Source organism: Colias croceus, chromosome 14 (genome assembly GCF_905220415.1).
Source record: "Colias croceus chromosome 14, ilColCroc2.1".
Lineage (NCBI taxonomy): Eukaryota > Metazoa > Arthropoda > Insecta > Lepidoptera > Pieridae > Colias > Colias croceus.
The window spans coordinates 9,433,236-9,457,735 of record NC_059550.1 but is presented as its reverse complement, the minus strand read 5'-3'; the positions used below and the strand labels follow the sequence as shown (position 1 = coordinate 9,457,735).

The following is a 24,500-nucleotide window of genomic DNA, read 5'->3' as shown; positions in this document are numbered from 1 at the left end:
ACTCTTCAGCTTTATATATTAGAATAGATTACTAACGGGCCGCCCCGGCTTCGCCTGTGGTACATGTTTACGTTTTCTCTCTATACGAATCATCTTCGTACTATAAGGATTAGTATAAAAAAAAGAAGTAAAGAAATCGGTTCAGCCATTCTCGAGTTTTGCGTCTACCAACATATTTAGCGATTCATTTTTATATCATAGACTAGCATACCGCCTGCGGCTTCGCCCACTTTGTCTCTAACCATATTTGTATATAAATAATAATATACTTAAACCTTTCTCTTGAATCACTCTATCTATTAAAAAAACGCATCAAAATCCGTTGCGTAGTTTAAAGGATTTAAGCACACAAAATGACATAGGGACAGAGAAAGCGACTTTGTTTTATACTATGTAGTGATATACTTATCTAAAAGTTTGTATATAATTATGTATGTGGGTCAATTTAATATTCATGACTAAATGGCTGTACTGGTTTGTTGTTGTTAATTAATTCATCTTGTGACGAAATTTACACTTAGGGGATGTAATGGAGGGTGGAAATTAGTCTAGAGATAGTTAATTTGACGATAATATTTATAAGCTTATCCTGTTGATATTATAAAAGGAGACGGTTTGATGGATAGATGTTTTTTTATTCTTTCACACAAAAAGAGTATGCATGAAATCTTATGTACAGAAATATTGTTTGTATTAGTTTGAAGCCAAATTTTTTCAGAGCCATTATAGAAATAATTATCATTATATAACAGTTCAGTTGTTCCATTGATTACCTTTGTCCTACTTACAAACAAATTATTTTTTTAGTTTTTGACACGCTCTTAAAACTGTATGCGTAAAATACGTATAATTAATTAACCTAAACTTTTCCCTCGTGCGCTCCTGAAATTATTATTTTTAGCGTAAAAATTAAAAGATTTGCTTAGATAAGCTTGTTCTGTCTGTAAATAAAATTAATAGTTTTTAAAACGGAATGTTGCTCCATAAAAGTTCTCTATCGATTAGAAAATACTACTTTGCATGATTTTGCTCCTACCGTTCTGTCAATGACTAATGCATTTATTCAAATAAGAGACCGAATAAATTAAATTTGTAAGGCTCGTCTTGATAAACTGCCAAGCATCTATTTATGTGAAGGATCCGTTTATGGGTGACAGCGTTTACGGAAATTGCCGAAGTTTGTCGAAGCGGGTTGGACCTCTGGATGTGACGTGGATGTATCTCGTAAGATGTAAGATGTTGGATTGATTGAACAGTGTATGTTAAACTTAGATTACAAAATAAAGTACAGATGGAGCATGACAACCGCCCGTCGCCCTTGTCAAAGAAAATACGAAATCAAAAACAAATACGTCGCTGCACCAGTGCTATAGCGCATAAAGTGTCATGCAATACGTCAAAAAGGGTTTGCAATTTTAGTAAAAAAATGCCGTCTTGTGATAATAAAACGCTGTAAAATTTGTTCCCGAAAACAAAAAAAAAGATAAAACATCGTTTCACAGGTTTTCTGTAGATTATTTGGCTGATTTATTTCTTTAATACGAATAATAATTTTACAGATATGAAGGAATACAAAACTTCAACGTATGTTGCCAGTATTTTGAAAATGAATTTGCCATTTTTATTGGTAAAACGGTAAAATGGTTAAAAGATCTTCAGGGTAATGCTGTTGGATTTTTCGATCGTGAATGTGATTATTTGTACAGTGCACTAAAGGTTCATGATAATTATTAGATTATTTTAATAAGCATAATATATTATTTTGTTACTTTTATAAAGCTTAAAAACGTCATAGTCGTTTTCGCTAGCGATTTAATTTATGTGAACTCCATGATGGATATGATGAAAATAAAATGTCCCGTATTCTCGACTAAAAACTACCGCTATTCGTATTCATATATTATGAAAAATAAAAAATAATATAATTATTATAGTTAATATTGAAACTTTTTTATGTAATTTATTTAATAAAAAATTGAATACAATTATTTTGTCCATATATAACTTTAGTAGGCAGGTACTTTATGTAATAAAAGAATTTAAATAAAAATTAAAACTTGACTTCTCATTTATGTATATAGCCTACGTCACTACCGCCACTAACATAATAATTCAGATCATTGCAATGAAACCTCACAACTCAAAATCGGTCCAACGGTTTATACTGCAGGGCGTGTCAAAGAAATATTATACATACATCCATGAACTCGAAAAACATAACCCTCTTTTTTCCGTAGTCGGGGAAAAATTTGGGAAATTTTCAATATCTGGCAACATTACACGCACACAGAAGCACCGTGTACGTACAGTGCAGCGGCGAAATGACAGCACACATAGCTTTATTGAAAATGACGATAAATTATTCGGTTTAGTTCGGCAACGCTCCATCTGTCTTTTATTTTGTAATCTAAGATGTTAAATTATATGTTTAGTAAAGTAATAACGATGTGTTTTAGGTCAGAAAATTTAATTCGGTCAAATTGGCTTTGTTTTATGCAAATAATTATGTAATTTTCATGTTGTTTACATAGGTATTTCTGATAAAGTTAACTTTTGTAAATATGGCATCTCCATTTTTGTTCTTACTGTAGGTGCTATTTTATTAAGGCGAAAGCCTTACAAGAGCACCGTATAGATATTTATTTACTTTAATAGGGAAAGAAGTTATAGCTTGATAGCTACAGGGCCAATATTTGCTCATTTCTCTTTATGTGTAAACAAATATGTATATAATATGCAATTATTACTTCCTGTAGCCATGCAGTACAAGAAAGCATTCATTTCATCCATACTAATATTATAAATGCGAAAGTAACTCTGTCTGTCTGTCTGTTACTCAATCACGCCTAAACTACTGAACCAATTTGCATGAAATTTGGTATGGAGATATTTTGATACCCGAGAAATGACATAGGCTACCTTTTATTGCGAAATATGTAGGTACCACGGGCTAAGCCGGGGCGGACCTCTAGTTCAAGATAAGTGTGACGTGAGAGAGCTAGTCATATTATCAACTACTGTCTAGCTTCAATATCCCTCCTATACAATTAGAGTCGAGTTCGTTTGGCTAGGGAAATATTTACCTATAGATTATTATATCATTCAATCTCGAGCCTAACTGTTTAATTTAATAGCTTATTTGGGCTGAACGTTTAAATTAAGAGCCTAGGCAAGAGCCTAAATAGCTAGGCTCTATTAAGAAATAGAGCCTAGTAAGATACGACATAATACATGATAATACGTTTAATATAATGCTGCCTACATTACGTTAAGCACCACGTATTCAATACATGAAATATATTCATGTATCGTTCGCTCGGAGCTGCATCAAATGCACGAGAGATAACCTCGAGTGCCGTTCGTTGACCTCCATTAGGCGGATAGCATAACAAATATGTAGGGTACATAGTGTAATTACGCTGTTGAGAATAATTAGTTTTAAATACTTGGAATGTCCCAAAATACCTTTTGTAAGAGTTTTAGTTAATAGTTAATACTTAACTACTAATAATTGTCCCGGATTATCTCGGAATGTAATGATATAAAATATAGCCTGTGTTGTTCAGTAAAGATGTGGCTTTCTAACGGTAAAATAATTTTTAAAATCGGTCCAGTAGTTTTTGAGTTAAATCGTAACAAACAATACAATAAAACTTTCTCTTTATAATATTACTAGGTACATACTTTACTATGTTACTAATATTGATAGATCTTCTAAATAAGACTCATTTAGTGCATTTTAAAAAAAACTTTGAACAGGTGTTAATGCATCTGCCCCTTGAGGGACAAGGGACAAAGTTATCTCAAGTTTTCGTTGGAATAACGGTAAATATTCTAATTAAGTTAGGAATGTTATACGAAGCTATTCATTAAGTGTAATAGCTTCGTGGAACACAAGTTATAAATAAGTAAAGTTAATTCTAGCTATTCCCTAGGTATAGAGTAACAGATAATTTGATTGTTTGATTGTTTCTTGTACGATAAACACTTTTTTAATTAGAATAAAATAAACTTGTATGAGCAAACAATACAATGTTACTTTAAAATTATTAACTGTTGTATTTTTTTACATCCTGATTCCTGATGTAAGTATAGTATTTATTCATTAAAAAAAATTAGCTTAGGGGGTGTTCTTAACGATATTTTAAGATCATAAGCCAGGATTGTTGCTTTCAAATCTAAATATAATAAGTATAGAGATTTTGTACTAGTAGTCTAGTAGAGGGACTGCCCTATTATCATATTTTTGATGATTCTTTAAAAAAAGTTTACATTCTACATTTTCCATACTTATTGGTCGTGACTTATTTTTACTCGGATCAAACATTAAAAACTCATCAACGATAAAACCAATATTGTCTTAATAAATAGTCTGAAACTAATTGATTACTTATCCCCACAACTATTAATAGGTACATTCTAGAAATTTCCGTCGAATCGAACACTTTTGAATTTATTAACAGCTATAAAATACATTCTAGCAAATTCCATAGAATCGAACGCGTCAATGAAATTTTGAATTCAAATTTTAAATTTCGAACACATGGTTGCGCGTCATGAGCGCCAAGCGCACAACAAGATGGCGGCGAACCCCTCGCTTACGTTTTTTCCTTATTATAATTAACTTGGCCCGCTCTGCTTCGTTACACTAAGAGATTTATTGAGAGCACGCCGTGGATTTGTATTTATGTTCAAATAAGCTTGTGTAACTCATTGCTTTGGTTTTGTTTGTTCGTGTACGCAACTGGGAATAATTATTTAATTTTGTACCTAGTTGCATTTCGCTTTTTTATATTTCGGTTCAGAATTAAGTACTATTCACTAATAACTAACATTTAGAATGTCCCTCTGCAATGTTTTACTACACATAGACTGCTATTTTATGTTATTCTATCTGTTTGGTATAGGCTAGGCCCTTACATGTTTCGAATAATTCAATAAATAAGACGTGTTTCCGATTTATTTAATTTCAAAGTATTACCAAATAGAAGACGTTATTACAATTAATAAGCTATGTTTCAGGAGTCTGTTGCTATCCTGAATCACCATGCATCAGTTATCACCAAAATATAATATTATTATTATTATATTAGTTAATATTTCTGCTCAATGCCTCATATCTCATATTAGATTAATTATAAGGAGGAGGATACGAGACTCGACTTATATCTTTCAAATATATGTATTCCTATATTATGTACCTACTAGCTTCCGCCCGCGACTCCGTCCGCGCGGATGTCGGTCTTCGCGTGGATGGTTATTTCTCCATTTTGAGTACCGCTGTCAATAACATCTTATAAATATCTATTGGACCCAATTCCCAAATACGGCTAGGCCTATAATAATACGCAACGTGTGTTCGCGGTTCTACGGAACAACGTCTATGGATAAAACTGAAAAATTAAGATTAATTTTTTTCTACGTATTTTTCCAGGATAAAAAGTATCCTATTTTACGCCCAGGATAATAAGGTATAATTATACCGAGTTTCATCGAAATCGAACCGCTAGTTTTCACGTGATGCCTTCACATACAGACAGACAGACAGACAGACAGACAGACAGACAGACAGACAGACAGATAGACAAAAATTTTTTTAATCACTTATTTGGGTTGGGTATCGATCCAGTAACACCCTCTGCTATTTATTTTTTCAATATTTTCAATGTACAGAATTGACCCTTCTACAGATTTATTATATGTATAGATATCGGAACGGAAACTTCCATCGTCCAAAATCATCCCATCGCAAAATGCTACCTATATTGTATCTTCACAATTTATTTATTACTAGCTTCCGCCCGCGACTCCGTCCGCGCGGATGTCGGTCTTCGCGTGGATGGTTATTTCTCCATTTTGAGTACCTCTGTCAATAACATCTTATAAATATCTATTGGACCCAATTCCCAAATACGGCTAGGCCTATAATAATACGCAACGTGTGTTCGCGGTTCTACGGAACAACGTCTATGGATAAAACTGAAAAATTAAGATTAATTTTTTTCTACGTATTTTTCCAGGATAAAAAGTATCCTATTTTACGCCCAGGATAATAAGGTATAATTATACCAAGTTTCATCGAAATCGAACCGCTAGTTTTCACGTGATGCCTTCACATACAGACAGACAGACAGACAGACAGACAAAAATTTTTTTAATCACATATTTGGGTTTGGTATCGATCCAGTAACACCCCCTGCTATTTATTTTTTCAATATTTTCAATGTACAGAATTGAACCTTCTACAGATTTATTATATATGTATAGATTATTGAACCTGATAATATTACAGCAACGCTTGAATTTTCTACTATAAATTACTCTACAATTTTGGGTATTTATCTTATATATTGAATCTCTGGAGAAACCTAATTATTGTTTAAATCTGAGCTCTAACCTTTCAAGGTCTTTGAGATGTGTATATTTTGTCTAGTTTCAGTGTTCTTAGTATTCAATCTATAAACATTTTGTAAGTCATACCAAAAATAGAATTGTAATTTTGTGAATAAGGTAAATGTGAATGTTTTTTTTTTAATCAAACGGAGATTGAATTGTATGACATAGTAGAACCCTGTTAAAAAAAAATAATTCAGTATTTCACGAATATTCACGAACTTTTAAATAAATATTAAATCCATACTAATATTATAAATGCGAAAGTAATTCTGTCTGTCTGTCTGTTACTCAATCACGCCTAAACTACTGAACCAATTTGCATGAAATTTGGTATGGAGATATTTTGATACCTGAGAAAGGACATAGGCTACCTTTTATTGCGAAATATGTACCACGGGCGAAGCCGGGGCGGACCACTAGTACCCTATAATTAATCAAGTAGGTAGATACTGACGAAACGAATCACGGGTTATCTCATTAATTTCAAATTTTACTTTGCTTATAATTACTTATAAAATTTCTATCTTAAAAAAAGTAAAAATAATTAATATCAAAAAGCTAAAATAGCCGGCTCTACCGAACCTGGCTCGGGATAGCAACAAATAATACCTATTACTAATTATTATTTAGGAGATTTTACTCGCTTAGTATACCTACGCATTCATATGCGGCAGCAAGTCTGCGGAACTACAGCGTAGCGAAATATCTGCGCAACGTTAGTACACAGCAATGTTTTCGCAACTTTTTCGCAATGATATGCCATTATAATTTTCGACGACTGCAGGTGCAGACGTAATTTCAGAATGTCATCTCAGTCATCGCTTTCAGATTCTGAAGAAGAAGAATTGTTATTGCTGGTGTCAGTACTAAAGAGAAAGCGTAGAGTCTGGGTGCATGAAATAAATCAGAAACGACGGAAACTTGGAGAAAATAAACTGTGCTTAGAACTTCAATCACATGAAGATCGTTTCTATACCTATTTCAGAATGAAGCCAGAAACTTTTGAATATTTACACAATCTTCTTGAACTTCATATTAAAAAGAAAAATACAAACTACAGAGAGGCTAATCCAACAAAAGAAAGACTGTCACTTTGTTTGTAAGGTAAGAAAATTTATTACTTATAAGTTATAGGTAATGTTTAAGTATTTGTTCACGGTTCATTCCAATTACAAAGAAATTTATGTATATTTTTTGATGTCGTGTTGTGTTCTCGTTTTTTTGTTGTCGTGATACTTGGGTGTGTGTAATTCTTCTGCCACTGGGTATATGTATCAGTGTAGGAGTTAAATCGTTTTGAGTGTCTGGGATAGAATGTGTTTCAGTATTAGGTACCTATGTGTATCTGTGCAGTTGAAACGTTTTGAGGGTCTGAGATGGAATGTGTTTGCAGTTCTTCAGATGGTGTCGATCTTGAAATGTTCCAGTCGTTAACGAAGTAGTAAAAATTGGGAGTACTAGATGATTAAGCATTGCTGGAATTAGAATTTGGCCGGCTATTATTCAATTCTTCAAGTTGAGCCTCAGTTATAATTTGTGTTATTTGCAGTTTAATAGTAGCTTGCTTTCGTAGAGAAAATTTCTTTACAGTATGGGCATAACCTAAAAAATCCATGTCCATTCGATCACACGGTATATTGACAAGATTTTCTGTAGCGTTTCTGTCCGTAGTACCCGATTTCCGAGTCTTTTTTATAATCTTCTCAGCAGGATCGTCGTTGCTTACACTGCGTCGTCTTCTCCGAGATACTTCAGTTGCAGTTTCAGCTGTAGTTTCATCTGTAGACCATGCTGTCTCCAGTTCTTGAACGACGAGCTCGTTCTGTTCATTATTTGAAACCTGTTCGGCTTCTGTAGAATTTTCATATTCATTCTTTATAGATATAGTACTGGTATCCAGTGTACTTTCAGTTTGTCTCAAGTTTGTGGATGAATCTATGAACGACATCTGTTCAGCCCATTGCCAATTAGCAAGCTTCTTCGCGGCTTGTCCACTGCTTGTTTGCTGACCCTGTTTATATTTTTTATAAGTGTCCCTTAGGTTTCTCCATTTATTTTTCATAGTTTTAACTGTAACAATATTTCAGGTATTAGCAACTGGTGACACATACACAACAATATCTTTTTCTTATCGTTTGGGTGAATGTACCGTTTCAAAGATAGTAACTCAAGTATGCGAACAAATTTGGAAAATACTACAGCCAGAGTACATCCCGGTTCCTTCTACTAGTTCTACTAAAACATGGTTGGAAATAGCTGAAGCATTTCAAACAATATGGGGTTTTCCTAATTGCCTCGGGAGTATTGACGGCAAGCATATTGTTATTAAGGTAGTTTTCCAATTACAGCACTAGAGCGCATTATGCGGCATAATGCTTAACGTTGAATGTTTCAACTACAGCAACGCTTCGCACAATCGAGCACTCGTAAGTAATGTTTTCGCGTGATGCGTGCAATCGATTTATCGTTGGTAATATGATTAATTGTTGGAAAAAAAATTAAAGTTTTCGTTTCATTGTAGTTTTTTCGAAATAATCAAAGTTAATTCAAATTGTATTTAATAAAATGAATATAAGTATGGATGAAGGTACAAACATTGAAAAATTTTTAATGAAATAATCAAAATCCAAATTACTTAAAATAACCCTAAATAGTTTATTGCTAACTCTATGAATGATTTTTTTTTCAACACTGAACTTAGCGCAACCTGCTGGTGCATTTGAAAACTAATTCACGTTCCAATTAAGCATCAGCAATAAATTGATTTTTCAATTTATCTGCGCATGTTGTAACATCACCACTGCTCGAACGGTGAAGGAAAACATTGTGAGGAAACCGACATGTCGAAGAATTAAAAAGTTCGACGACATGTGTCATCCGCCAACACGCACTTGGCCAGCGTGGTGGATTATGGCCTGTACCCTCATAGGAGGCCCGTGTCCCAGCAGTGGGAACGTATATGGGCTGATGATGATGATGATGATGATAATTCGGCATTGTGCGCCACTGAGTCGCATTATGCTCTGTAATTGGAAAACTATCTAAATGTCCACCTAACAGCGGCTCACTGTTCTATTGCTATAAAAAACGATTTTCTACTGTATTATTGGCAATAGTTGATCCACATTTTATCAGCTTTTAAAAAGTGGACGGGGTCTGAATTTGCCAGCTCCAAAACCTTTGCCAGGTTTCCAACAGACTACACCACATGTATTCATTGCAGATGGAGGATTTAAATTAGAAACCTTTCTAATGAGAAATTTCACAAGAGACAATGTTCGGACACTTCAAGAGCATTCGTACCAATGCATGCCAATAGACATAGGGCAGACTTAGCAGCGTTTAATGTTCGATCACAATTTGTAAATTATTTCAAAGAAAATTAAAAACATAAAATGTATGCCTGTATGAAATATAAACAATAAATTTCTTACCATCTATCCGAGTCTTTTCTTGAAGTTTTCTCCATGCTACCTCTTTTTTGTACGTATTTTTATAATCTGCGTGTCCAATTGCGTATAATACGGGATAATCTCGAATATAATGCAAAAATAATTCAGTATTTTCGGCATCCATGGCGCGAAACTTTGTCCTCACCGACAGAACGCGAGCTGACGCTTTGCGATGCGAAACATCACTAGCGAAACGTATGCGTCTGTGTAAACGGCCATTTCGCGGGTCCTTGCGAAACAATACTGACAAGGACGCAACTATTTCATCTATCTATGTGCTAGAGTGAGACATATCATATGCGAAAACCTGCCACACTACAAACATATAGTTGTTTCGTTGTTTCGTTGCCGCATACATGCGTAGGTGTACTAACTACTAAAGGCATTCATGAAAGGTTTTTTACATTTTTTCAAGAAAAAAATCGTAAATAAGTTATGCCCAGAAAGCGTTATATATACCTTACAATAATGAAAGAATTTTCAAATTAATTTAAATACTTTGTCAGTGTTTACTCTCTTTTTACTATGGTATGAACTACTTATACTTTGTTGTTTGCTATTCCGTTACAAACTTGCAAACAAGCAAACAAATATATTGCTAATACATTAAATAAAATACGACCGTATTTAAAATTATACTAGTCTTACTAGGTCAGTTACTAAAAATGTAAACGTTTATTTTTCTTTTACTCGAAAACCACTGAACGGATTTTGATGAAACTTTAAAATAATATAGATTTTACATCAGAATAACTCATAATCTAAAAAGTACATGCTTCGAGTACAACCGCGCATCACAGCTAGTACAATAATATCAACTACATAGTACAGGATGTAGTACATCCTACACGAATACAAGCATGTCTATGTGTGCGTGCGCCGGCGCCGCGCGTGTGTGCGCATTTTCACATGAAACGGGGACGCTCTCGCGCGCCGTATTGGAATGTTAATCTATTGCACTTATGAATATGACTAGTTGTATACCGCGGATTTGTCTGTATAATAATTATTAATTAATATTATGAGGGTGAGGTATGTTAGTTTTTGTAAAATATTATAGCAGTTTATGACATGTTTGCTGCTAGATAAAAATGTTGTGTGGTTTCACGGTAAAAGTGAAACTTTTTTTCACACTATAGACATTTAACTAAAAATTATCGTATTTGTACGATAATTATCGTACGTATCGTGCGTCACGCGACATGCGCTACACAGACCAAAAAGTTTGAGAAGATGTAATAAAAGTTTCACTTTAAAACTTAGGTAAAAGCGATGTAGGTAACTGTTTTGGAGGTTAACTGTGACAGACTGACTAATAATGCAGTGCTTATAGTTTTGTTTAGAGACATAGTAATGTGTTGTATGAATAATATAATTACTATACCTATTTTATAAAACATTATAGATAACTTCATCAGTCTTATTCAATTGTGTAGATAGCATTCATTTAATTAATTAATTTCTCTTTTCAATGCTCTGGAACTGATCGTCGGAAAATAAACGCGACAGAGGTTTTATAGCGAAATTTTTCCTTGAGAATCCTAACTAATATTATATACGCGAAAGTTACTCTGTCTGTTTGTCTCTTCTTCACGATTCAACCACTTGGGACTCCGAAATCACACGGGAACAGGAACAATTCGAATTTTTATTTACATACAACGCGAGCGAAGCCTCGGGCGGAAAGCTAGTTTATTATAATTCACAATTTTAATAGCTTTTTATTTAATCACCTATTCGATTCAATTTATTAAGATATAACATTTAAAACTGATTATAAAAAATTACACACAAGAATCGTCCTCATATTATACAAACAATGATGGACGAGGTCGCAGGAAAAACTAGTTACCTACGCTATAGTTCTTGACATAATTAAATTTAATATAATTTCTACAATATGTGAAAAAATAAATTAAGAAATGTGAAAATGCAAAATAGTCGTTGAAATCTTTTTAACTCCTTTTTGAGTTGTTCAATGTTCAGAGCGCCGAGACAAATGTCAAAACGCCAAGGAATAGAATACGCTATCGATAGAAATTGACATAAGCGTACGATGTTTTGCCTAAGGATTCGGTCACCCTACCAGCGACAATGACGACCACGAACAAAATTTTCAACCAGTCGCAATTAAATAAAATTATGCAAAACATAATTAAAATGACATTTAAGAATTTCCTGTCGTATTGGTGTTTGGAAACATTTTTTTTGAGATCAATGAATAAACAAACAGGTTTTTCATAGAAACGGAATCCTAGAAAAAAATGTATATTTAACATTTTTTATAGATAATTAGATGATCTACAAGTTTGGTTCAGGTGATTGTATGATAAACTTATCGTCTCAGCGAAAATCGCAAAAAAACCCTATTTTTTTATTAATTGACCTCGAATTTTTTTATTTCCGAGTACTAGAATGACGAGAGATTTAAATATTGATTTTGAACAAATTTCGGCAAGATTGGAATTTTGGTCGTGGTCGTCTTCGTCGTTGGTAGTGTGACCGAACCATTACCAAAATGTCATGAGCTTATGTCAATAATTATTAGCGTTAGCAGTTTCTATTCCATGGCGTTATGTACGTTTGTCTAAAGGCCCAGTAGGCGTAGTCTCGACACCAATCGACATCGATATCGACCGAAATCGGTCGGTAACTAACGATTATCAGTAACCAATCAGTAACTATAGTAAAGACCTAAAAAATTTAGTGTTCTTTTTCCAAGAAATTTAGCTTAGTTTTAGGGAATAGATAGTAAATTAAAATTAGTTATATTAATTTTCGCATTATTACAATTGTAATTGCATATAAAAAAAGCAAATTTTATGCACAAAAAAACATGGCAGTTAATTTAATTTTAATCAAATTCGATATTTTTTATATCAATCGTTTAATTAATGTTCTATTAATTACATATTCATGGAATCCAAAATTCCATGTATGGCAACCCCTTTATTTACTTTTTTGACATTTGACATCAATCATCAATCATGAAAATAATATTTCTATCAAAATAAATATAAATTTTGTGTTTTCAAGAGGATAATTTTTAATTATGTTCTTAAAAGTCCTATAAATCTATTGGATAACAAATATCCTAAGAAAATATCAATCTGCGTTATGTTTTATATAGTTAAAGCTATTAGTTTTAGTTTAGTAATATTTTGTTATTTGTGAAGTGCAATAAAATTCTAATCAAAAGACTCCAAAAGCTCTACAAGATAGGGCTCCAAAAGCTCTCAATTCGAATCCTTTTGAGAAATCTTTAAGACATCATAGAAACTGACGGAACTAAAACTAAGGACGGAACGGATAATTTATATCACTTGTATTTTTAGCTTGTATTATTATATTATGTGCATCATTGTATATTTTATTACAGTTAATAAGCAAAGGATGCAATGCAATTGATTTAGCGGTTTGCGGTTAATATTATTTATGTGTTAAATATAAATATTTATCTATAAATTTTATATTTTACAGATGAACAAGTTACTAGAATTATTATGTTGGTGAGGGATGATGGTTTTGAGCCAAATTTTCAACTACGCTATTATAAACTGTTAAATTAAAATTTTCTAATAAATTTATTTCGTAATTGGATCGTTTTATTTTATTTGTATTCATCTGTATAATTTTATTATCCTAGAAGTTCAAAAAGAAATTAATCGAATATGAATGCAATAATTTAGGCTGAATAAATGCAGACAGCAGTACACTATTTTAATATTTATTAAATATAATATAAGAGGCTTCTTAACATTTTCAATAAGATTTTGAAACCATCTTAAAAATTAAACATTATTTGTTTATTTTATTTTAATTGCAATAACATTAAATAAGAGAAAAAAATATTGCGTTAAATCATAATATAGCATCGGAAGTGTGAAATATCTTCTATTTATTATAAAATTATAATAATATAATATAATGTTTCCGATATTATCAACCGTATCTACAAATCCACACAAACCGTAAGGCCCTTCTCCCATTTCGATACTTCTAGAATACGATACTCGAGTAGAATACTAGTTAGATATTTGCTCGCTGCCCGATGCTCGCATATTAAGCGACTGAAAAATGACTAAATTCATCATTATTGTGCCTCGTTTTTGTAGACGGACGCTATGTCGAGCGATTCCAGTGACGATGTAAAAGTAGGATGTACTGGATTCATCCATATATTGAAAGAAACATAAGTAAATTGTAGAGTTTTTATAGCCGCACGAGAACTACAACATGATGATAAGAATTTTTTATCTTTCTTCCGAAGAGATACGCGCGAAACGCGACGCAAAATCGACCACCTATACTAGTCGCGGACGTGTAGGATACCGGTAGCGTAATGGGAGAAGGGCCTTCGAGATCTTGTCGAGATCAAACGTCGGTATCATAACGATTGACAATGTCAAAGAATAATTTGTTTTGACAATATTCGAATGTGTTGCAAAGAAATGATTTTCCAAATCCATGAAATCTATATTTTATTTATTTTTCATATATCTACGGAATTGAAATAATGCTGTTATTAATTTAGATAAAAATGCATTGCTACAAGGCTATTATTATATAAATATTTTGACGCATAACGGAAAGTTTTGTGAAGAATAAAAATTATAAACAAATATGTATCCATTGTATGCTTCCATCAAATTGGGGAGAGGTATTAAGCGACATCATTTTCATTGCTGAAGACGGGTCTATAAATAAGTTATCGGTAATTACCGACTAATTTGTACAGACTACAGGGGCAGGTCACATACTAATTTAAAAAATATAAGTGTACTAGCAGTCCGCCCCGGCTTCGCCCGTGGTACATATTAACGTTTTCTCTACATAAGAATCATCCTCGTACTTCAAGGAATATAATAGAAAAAGAATTAACGAAATCGGTTCAGCCGTTCTCAAGTTATGCGCTTATACCAACACATTTTGGGATTCATTTTTATATTATAGATGTTTGTCTTCCCTTTGCATAGCAACGGGAATACATATTTTTTATAGAGAAACATTTTTCTCATATTGCAAATATGTACATATGATTTGACGAATATTATCATGCATATTTTTTATAATAAACACACATCGGTGTAACAAAAGTTTGTAAACGATCCGATTTAGTAAGTCACATTCATTCTCCAAATTAAATATTTTTAATTCACTTCAACGTGTGTTTACTTTTTGAAGTGAAACTTCTTTATCGAGGTTGGAAAAAAATTTAGTGTAACATTTTTTCGTTACGCGTGACATTTTTCCGTTACGCGCCATCTTTTTCTTATCCCTACCACGCGTGATTCGACGTATTTCTGTAAAACTTTACATGCATTAGTAAATTATTTTTTGAAAAATAAGGTCATAAAGAAGTTTCACTTCTTACGTGTGTACTTTAGTACACGCACACATCTTTTTTATTTTGTTTCGTAGAATCATAGATAGACCTGATAAAAGCCAGCCTTCTGTGGTACTTCCATCAAGGGAACTAATTTTAAACGAACTTTTGAATTATTTAAAATATTAATGTATCCTTTCTCTGTTTACAGGTAATTGATGCTACTATGTTTATTTGGCAAGTAGTTATGTAAGGTAAGTAAGGTAAGTATGAATTGATTATTTCCATCCATAAAAAATGTCATAAATATTCAATGGAAAGAGATAATTTAATTTTAACAATTAACTATTTGAATACAATAAATTCGAACGCTCTGGCGGGTCACGAACTCACGAGTGGCTGAGTTGGTCAGGCATCCGCCCCGGAATGGCGCGAAAGGATGCGGGTTCCAGTCCCGCCTTGTGATCGAATTTTTTCTATTTTTTATAAATTTATATGTGAATATTTTACGATGCAATGGTTGTAAACAGCTATAAATGCTGAATACTGATGACTGAATTTACGAAAAAGATTGTGGAAAGAAAAAACATATTATATACACATAGTTAAATTATCTTTATGGAATTACGATTAATAGGTACTTATAAATGCAAAATATAATGTATACCTATTAAAAATATAAAAATAATATTATGTACCTCATTGCTTACAGTAAAATCATTAGCAGATGTTTATTTGCTTACTCATTTAACTTGGGAAAGTTGAACGGAAAATTCTTTATAACTTTCTTTTTTTCTATGAAATCTACAGCACAAAGTCTGTCACATTGGCTTCATTAAATGTAAGTTTTCATTTAAAACTAAAAGAAAGATAAATGCTTGTATTTAAAACACAATATAACTTTGAAATGTGTTTTATTAAACATACTATGTAAAAATATACAAATATACATATTACATACATACTATACAGGGTGTAATCGTTAAGTGTGCACGGGCGATTATTCCGTAACTATTGCAGATATCAAAAAACTTTAAACTGATATCGAAAGTATGGGAGTGTTTAATGTAACTTTTTTGGATATTTCCCCTTTTATTTTTTAAAAGTTATTAAGCTATTGCATAGCTTCTATCGCGAACCTTGAGCGCGGGGACCGAATCGAGTAATTCCGTTACGAAATTATTGTCATTTTACTCATTAGGTAAAGGGCTTTCGATATCAGTTTAAAGTTTTTTTTTATATCTACAATAGTTACGGAATAATCGTCTGTGCACACTTATCGATTACACCCTGTATATAAACATACTACATACAACAAAATAAAACGTCTTTTTTGCATTTTCCAAGCTTCAGAAAGATAATAATAATATACTTATAATAGTGACATCATTTGATCATTAAAAATAAAAATTTTCATGCACAGCAGTTTGCAAATTGCTTTTTGGTGAAGAAATGAAAGAGGTTCGTCAGAAGTTGCTCAAATATAAAGAATATACTTATACCAATGAAGTAACCACGATCAAAAACCAATATAAAATTAACATAATTTTCCTGCTTTTAATCACATAAGTTTATTATGTAAATTAATAGATCACTGAAACTCATAACATTAAAACTATGATTTATTTAAAAAATATATGTAAAGTTGTTCTATTACATTACTAAAAGATAATAATAATTCTAAAATCTAAAGCTAATGAGAGCGCTATTCAAAAATGTTACCTATTTCATTACGTTACTGTACTTTGCTTACAAAAGATGAAATATTATCCCATTGTCTTCATCAGATTTGTTACAGTAATTATTTCTAATTTATAAACATAATCAATAGCTTTTCGCCATAGAAAATTTCCATGAGAATGAGATGTTTCACGGCGAGGAAAAGTAGTCCATATTACTCTCTAGCCTCCTAACTATATCCATACACATATTTTATAGCATAAAATCACTCCGTTGCGAAGTGAAAGAAGACAAATAGACAAAACACTTTCGCATTTATTATGCAAGTAAGGACTACAATGCTTAACTTATTATTATTATTATAAGGAAAATTATTTTTACCTGTATTAAATAGTTTTTATGACTGGGCAATAACGTGATTTTCTAATAAAAAAATTATAAAATAAACAATAATAAACTTGAAAATATTATACAATGAATTAACCACATCCTGACTCTATAAACAAACATTTAAGTTTTTCATCCCAATAGGACTGTAACGTATAGATTATTCTCTTTTTCATTTGATATATATAATGAATAGTGTACATTGCGCATTGGTATAACTCAGACGGATCCGCTGAATGTACACAATATAAGCGAAATGGAATAAGTTAGAATAAGGTAAGTTTAAATCGATCGTCGAGCAGTGTAGTGCGCATGCGTGGCTATGCAGATGTTGTGTACATAGCCTTATTTACATTTTTATATACGAAATGATATATAAGCCTGTTTATTGGACTTGTATTCGTTTTTCTTGCGCGATCTGTTTTGTTTTATATTAATTTTGGTTATGAATTGTTTTTTGAAATGGTTATTGGTTATGGTGTCTTTAATGGGCGTTCATTAGGTATTCTGTATATTTCAATAGCAAATGGCTATCAACACTTGTTTGTATTATTTATCAATGGGTCTGGATTACTACATTTTGATTAAATACAATATAAACTTTTAATCATTATTATTAATTCCAATCGCAAACTTATATTAGTTGTAGTTGTTCAAGTTAAACAATTGTATGTTATAGTGTCTTGATGTGACTTCGTAGCTTCCAAACGAGAATATTAAGTACATATTTGCATAATTGAAATAAAATTTAAAATCGACAACTTTTAAATGTGTTCTTACTTTTTTTTAAAGATAAGATAGTAAACCTGTTTCAAATATTTTAATTTTTTATTCAAACTAATGTAAAGATTTCAACTAATATTCCGTTTACCTTTCGATAGAGTGCAATTTATTATCTTTATATTTGTAGTCAATCAAACTCATATTTTGATGTTAAAATTATTTTAACATTAAAAAAAAATGTGTTCTGGTCAAATAGAGTGAAGAAGGATTGCTTAAAAGTTATGTCTCTGTCGGGAATAGACCTTAGTACAGTACGGTGCAAATGCCTATACGCTAACCACTGAACCAAGAAGATCATATAAATTATAATATTAAATATCAAAAAACATATTTACGCATCGTAACCCGTAGCCGCGTAGCTCTCAAGGTGCTACGAATTTCGTGTTTATGTAGTAATATTATACTGTATACATTATTGATATATTGACTTTCATATTTTATATAAATTTTATGACTTGTTGCATAGTGGTTATAGCATTGGGTTTTGTGGTGCGAGTTTCGGGTTCAGTGCGTAAATTATTTTATTTTATCTCTTAAATTACGTGCCTACGTTAGATAGGATACTTAAACACATTATATATTTTTATAAGTTATTTACATATTGCTATTGGTATTATGATTTACATTTGCACAATATAAGGAATTAAAAATGATTGTTCGAATTATTTGTCATCTATACTAATATTATAAAGCTGAAGAGTTTGTTTGTTTGAACGCGCTAATCTTAGGAACTACTGGTCCGATTTGAAAAATTATTTCGGTGTTAGATAGCCCATGTATCAAGGAAGGCTATATTATATCATCACGCTAAAACCAACAGGTGCAGAGCAATGCAGGTGAAACCGCGGGACACAGCTAGCACAGTAATTAAAGGTATATAATATAAAATATTATACTGACTGACAAATACTAATTACGTAAGATAACAGTAAATCTGATGTGAATTACATCTTAATACACTTTAAAAGAAAGCTTAGGTATTTAATGTTTTTTCCTTCCTCGTATAACGTTTAACCTACGTTCTTATCAAAAATATTTCCTCGAAATAAATTCTCATGAAAAAAGAATTGAGACTAAACTTGTATGACTCGAATGATTCAATGGATCGTGAGTCAGAGGATTTTTTAGAAGGCTGTAACGTCAATCAGTTTATTGGTGACGTCATATGCCTTCTATAGGTTTAAAATTGTACAAGTATGTTTAGACAATAAGTCCTAACTCCTAACTATGCAAAGCGACTGTTTTTTAATTTTTTATTTAAAAGCTTTTAATGCACTTATTTTTGTACTATCTGTGCCTCACGGTTTTACCTGCATTGCTCCGCTCCTATTGGTGTTAGCACGATGATAAATAACTGTTCATGAGATAAGCGCGTGCAAGCAAACTGATTTTTCAGCTTTATAATATTAGTTTTTGTATAAGCGGATAGACAAAGAAAGTATGAATATTAACACACGTTGTTAAGGCCTAGGACCTACAATATTAAAACAAAGTTGCCAGCAATAGTTGATCAACTGTTGCTCAACAAATTGCGATGAAATCGAGGCTTTATATTTACAACCTGTGTTTACAACGAATAAACATTCACCCTTCATTTTACCTTCATCGTAAATATATGGAAATTAAATAGCTTATCTTATTGTAATGGGATTAGGGTTCAATACCTATGGGTTTGTGGGGGCATCCATATGGATGGATTCAAAATCAAACATGTTGGTATGTAATATGATGATTATGTAGTTAGATATAAGTTATATATTATGTAATATTGACATGATTTTAAAAGAGCAACTATGGGGAGCTTCTTGCCGGTTCTTCTCCATAGATACTGCTTTCCGAATCGGTAGTAAATGTTAAAAAATACTTATGTAATGACGATTCGAAAGTGCTACTAAAGGTAGTCTAATTGAATAAATAAATATTTGAGTTTGAGTTTTAAAAACCAATTATCAAATGATTTCTTATTTTTAGAAGCAACCCGTTTCGCGTTGTCACGGCATCACGTGTGTACGGCTGAACCGATTTCGATAATTCTTTTTTTAAATGTTTGTGGAAGTCCAAGAATGCGGTTCTTATGTAGAGAAAACGTAAATATGTACCACGGGCGAAGCGGGGGCGGACCGCTAGTAGTAGTATCTCTATAATTATAATAAAATCGCCAAATGAGTTGGTTAGCGCAATACTCGAGAACGGCTGAACAGATTTCGTTAATTCTTTTTTGGAACATTACTTGAAGTAAGTACAAGGACGGTTCTTATGGAGAGGAAACGTAAACATGTACCACGGCCCACGGGCGAAGCCGAGGAGGAACACTAGTTATATATAAGTACCTATATAAAATTAATTTTGTGCATAAGATTTAAAGTTCAAATATGAAGTTTAATTTATATTTTGTATTGCCTAGCTCTTGATGGAAATGCATTTTATAGCTTTGATTTTTTAAAGAAACACACAATTCCCTTGTTCCAATTTTTTCCGATTTCTATTATAAAAACTACTACTAGTTTCGTTACATCAGATAAGTATATAGCGTAGGTAGGTTAGCATTTATAATTTGGTTCAACCTCTCTAGTCAGTAGTACCTAATAAAAATATAGGTGCCTATTATGTAAGTTAAAGTTATAATACAAAGTAAACTGAAAGTGGTATCAGTTTTAATATGTTAAATAAAAAATACCAACGACCCGCTCCTTTTTCGTATGGGGTACTTCGAAGAATTAAAAATGTTAAAATATACCTGTACATAGGTATGTACTAAGGGTTTCATTTTGCATCAGAATTAGGTAACTTCCATTAACTATTGTGTTAATACGCCGCGGCCGTTTCCTTGCAGACTTTTTTTTGTGTACCTAGCTTTAAAACTGGGATCTAAAGCCGATAGATCGATTTAAATTTAAATATAAAACATAAATATATAAATTATGATTTACAAAGGTATTACTTACAGTACATATTATGTGATGACTTACAGTTTTTTCTTTTTTAAATAATATTTTGCATATTTTTAAGTTAAATAAAACAGCCTATTATATAAGATTGAATATAGATGCGATCAGTCGCTCAGCTGGTTCTATTTTTAGACACGCACCACAGCTATCTCGTTCAATGATAACGCTGTCTCGTTCATGACGCGGTGCCGCGGAGGGGAGCGGCGGACGCAGGGGCTAGCCACGCTCGTCGCTGCTCCGCTCCCGTCAGTCGATTGTCGAACTATTTCAACTAAGCGCGTAATTCACGCTTAGTTTTTGTATGTTTAAACAATAAATACGTATTTTAAAGTTACGAGTATATCACACAGTTATTTATGAAGTTATATTTTCAGATATTCCATCCCCAGACACTGAAATGGACCAGAACCTACGACTCATCGAAGAATGCCTTTGCACCTGGATCTTACAATCGTATAATGTGTATATGTGTAACGAAAAACAGTTCCGTTACGCGGACGTCTTGAACGCCCTGAATGTTTTCATCGAAAAGTTTAAACCAAAGAAACCCATCAAAGTCGTTCCTGTTTGGTTGAATGAATTGAAAGCTCGATACAACCTGCCCTACGTCGGGATTATTGTTAAACCTTCTATAGTGGCCTTGCAGGGTTTTAATAATCGTTTTATGTCGCATATAAACAGACAACACCTCTGTCCCGCTCAAGTGTTTATAGTTGACGAGGCTGGGCTCTATTGGAAGATCAACAATTCTCCGGGAAAACCAGAAATGATCACGTTTCTAACTTGCGCCAACGTCACTGGCACACATAAATTGAAACCGTTGGTAATTGGAAAAGTGAAAAACCCCAAAGAACTCGAAAACACCGATTTGCCTATACATTATTACAGCCATAGATCGGGTTGGATTACCAGACGCCTGTTCGAGAAATGGTTTTTTGAATGTTTCCTCCCTGAAGTCAAGGAGTTCTTGAAGGAACAGGACCTGCCACAGACGGCCCTGCTACTTCTCTTTCCTGCAGCTTGCCATCCGTCAACCGTGTTTTTGAATAAGGAAGATAATTTCCCATCTTTATTGTTGCCAAACAATTCTCACGAGAGGCTATCGACACAAATCGTTTTGAACTCTATGAAAAAGAATTACAAGGATAGTATTCTGCGCATGATATTACAGCGCGAGTCTTTTGAGGACCTTAGCAATTTTAATCTCAAAGATATGGCTTCCCTTCTGCTAGACTGTTGGAAAGCGGTTCCAGCATCTGATATATTATCGGCATTTGATAATATAAATTTAAATAATGGAAAACCGATGGCGTACAATCCGTCCTACGCACAGGCGTACGGCATGATGGGACAAATTTGTGAAAGGTTCTACGTCAGCGCGGATTATATCACGACCTGGTATGAAGGAGAGGGCGAGGAACGTAATGGATCTCAGTTTTTCTCGGAGGAAGAGATCGCGGACACTGCTCCGTTACTTTACTTAGAGGAGGGCGATGTCGGCGCTGTTGATTCGAAGCCGAAAGTAGAACTGGGCCAAGCGTTAAAAAGTATTGAGTATTGCATACGCTGGGCGGAAGAGGAGAAATTCTTTTGTTCGGAGATAGCCCTCTTGCGCCGAATGAGAGTTGACATTTTGAAAACCCCATTCTCGAATAGTAAATTGAAACGAAGTAAAACAGCAGAGGCAGATGATGAATCGCTGTCGAAACTAGTTAATATTTTGAAAACCCCAGACAGACAGAGTAAATCGAAACGAAGTAAAACAGAAGAGGCAATTATAGTAGAGTCATTTTAGGCAGTTCAACAAAATTCAACAACGTAACCTAGTAACGACTGCATAGAATAATATATTATTTTGTTTTGTTAGAACTGTACATTTGTTTAACTTTTTTCAATTGCGATTACCTACATATTTATAATAATATTGACCGATACAAGTAATTTTAAGATTTAATTTTACCAATAAACCATTCTGAACATAATAAAAATTTTCTGATTTAAACAACTGATGTCGCTGCAATGTTGTGACAATTAATCTTTATTTTTTTTTTAATACCAGAGACGTATTAATTGTTCTTTTAATTATCTATAAGTAACACCTAAATAAACGATATTTTTTAATTATGTAGATATTTGTCTTATTTCGCTCCATAAATGTACGAAAGAAAATATATTACTGGAATATGGTCTGATGAATATTAAAATTGACATGACATGAATCGATTTATTCACTTTAAACGATGTTTCTGCAGGTCACCTTCCTACGAAGATAAAATTGATAGACGTCAAATGTTGCCTATTAAATTCGCTCCACTATAAGACATAGGTCCATACATTGTTTAAGATTCGAAGTCGTTGTATTAAAAGTTTTAATAAAAAATATGATGTTATTTATGGGGTTTTCTTTGACGTTTTTACACCATACCTACTCAGTAACAAAATCTCTACTAATATCACAGGATAATTAGTTGCTAGCTCTAATATTACAAATGCGAAATGTGTTTATTTGTCTTTCTTTCGTCCAGAAACGAGTTACTTAATTAAGAGAATAGAGTGATATACCTACGTGCTATTTTTTACAATCTTTAAAACATCTCATTCCCCTGGGGATTTGGTTTTGCGTGCGAAAATCTGGACGTGGACGGATTTGGTGCAGTTTTTTTAATAGATAGAGTGATTCAAGAGGAAGGTATATAATTTATTAAAGCTTAGACAAAGTGGGCGAAGCCGCGGGCGGAAAACTTGTATTATTTAAGAAATCGTCTATATATATTATAGGCGATTTCTTAAATAATTACCTACTTTAAATTAAAATCAAACACAAAAATAGTTAGGCTATATACCTAATACCTATATATTTTTTTCAATCTATACATATAATAAATCCAAGGGCGGATCCAGCTTTAGTGCCAGGGGGGGGTCACATAGTCGTGGTCAATTTACAAAAGCTATATTTTGATAATCTAATTGATACGTAGATTAAAAAAAAAACGGTCAAGTGCGAGTCGGATTCGCGAACCAAGGGTTCCGTACAAACATTTTTAATTTTAAATTTATGCTTTTTGCAAATTTTCCTTTATCTGTGTTATAAGACGTAACTTTCTACAAAATATCAAGATTTTGTGTTCATGGGAAGTACCCTGTAGGTTTTGATTCCCGGCGACACTTGAGAATGTTGATAAGCATGAAATGTATGTTTTAGCTATGTGGCCACACTTTATGGGCTATGTGGCCTGAATTAAATGAATTTTATTTATTATTATTTATTTAGCAATTTTTCATCCATCTGTGCTGACATTGCTTTTAACCAAATTTCAAGACTCGTGTTCACGGGAAGTACTACAATATAGATTTTGATTACCTTGCCGATAATGTCGAAATTTGCGATAATTTTCAGCATAAACGGCTGCATCTTTTGATTGCGTTGGCTTATAAGTTTGATTTTTTCACAGCTTTAAGGAACCGTAGATTTGATTATTCGGTATAAATTTTAGATTGATACCTCCACGCGTTCCTGAGAAAAAGGGT

The 24,500-nt window shown here is 32.8% G+C and overlaps 3 protein-coding genes across 4 annotated transcripts in view; 2 read left to right on the top strand and 1 right to left on the bottom strand.

The window, feature by feature from the left end:
* The window catches only part of LOC123697187 (breast cancer metastasis-suppressor 1-like protein), an 84,005-nt gene that overhangs the window by 50,924 nt on the left and 8,581 nt on the right, over positions 1–24,500 (top strand). The window lies entirely within an intron of this gene.
* LOC123697185 (jerky protein homolog-like) lies at positions 7,190–23,362 on the top strand. 2 transcript variants are annotated; one of them, XM_045643606.1, is made up of 2 exons: positions 7,190–7,500; positions 21,347–23,362. In XM_045643606.1, the coding sequence occupies exon 2, from the start codon at positions 21,370–21,372 to the stop codon at positions 22,765–22,767; it is 1,398 nt and encodes a 465-aa protein (XP_045499562.1). In that variant the 5' UTR covers positions 7,190–7,500; positions 21,347–21,369; the 3' UTR covers positions 22,768–23,362. The 2 variants fall into 2 exon arrangements, with proteins under 2 accessions (XP_045499562.1, XP_045499561.1); XM_045643605.1 differs by lacking the exon at positions 7,190–7,500 and adding an exon at positions 21,217–21,271.
* LOC123697186 lies at positions 7,489–10,013 on the bottom strand. Its single transcript, XM_045643607.1, has 2 exons — positions 9,831–10,013; positions 7,489–8,466 (listed from the first exon to the last, which is right to left on the bottom strand). The coding sequence occupies exons 1-2, from the start codon at positions 9,970–9,972 to the stop codon at positions 7,862–7,864; spliced, it is 747 nt and encodes a 248-aa protein (XP_045499563.1). The 5' UTR covers positions 9,973–10,013; the 3' UTR covers positions 7,489–7,861.

What these genes read in the sequence shown, in the direction of transcription:
- LOC123697186 (XM_045643607.1), bottom strand. Translation starts at nt 9,972, where the DNA reads ATGGATGCCGAAAATACTGAATTATTTTTGCATTATATTCGAGATTAT. An exon ending in AGAAAAGACTCGGATAGATG is followed by an intron (nt 8,467 to 9,830) that starts GTAAGAAATTTA and finishes ATATTGTTACAG; the next exon opens with TTAAAACTATGAAAAATAAA.
- LOC123697185 (XM_045643606.1), top strand. Translation starts at nt 21,370, where the DNA reads ATGGACCAGAACCTACGACTCATCGAAGAATGCCTTTGCACCTGGATC.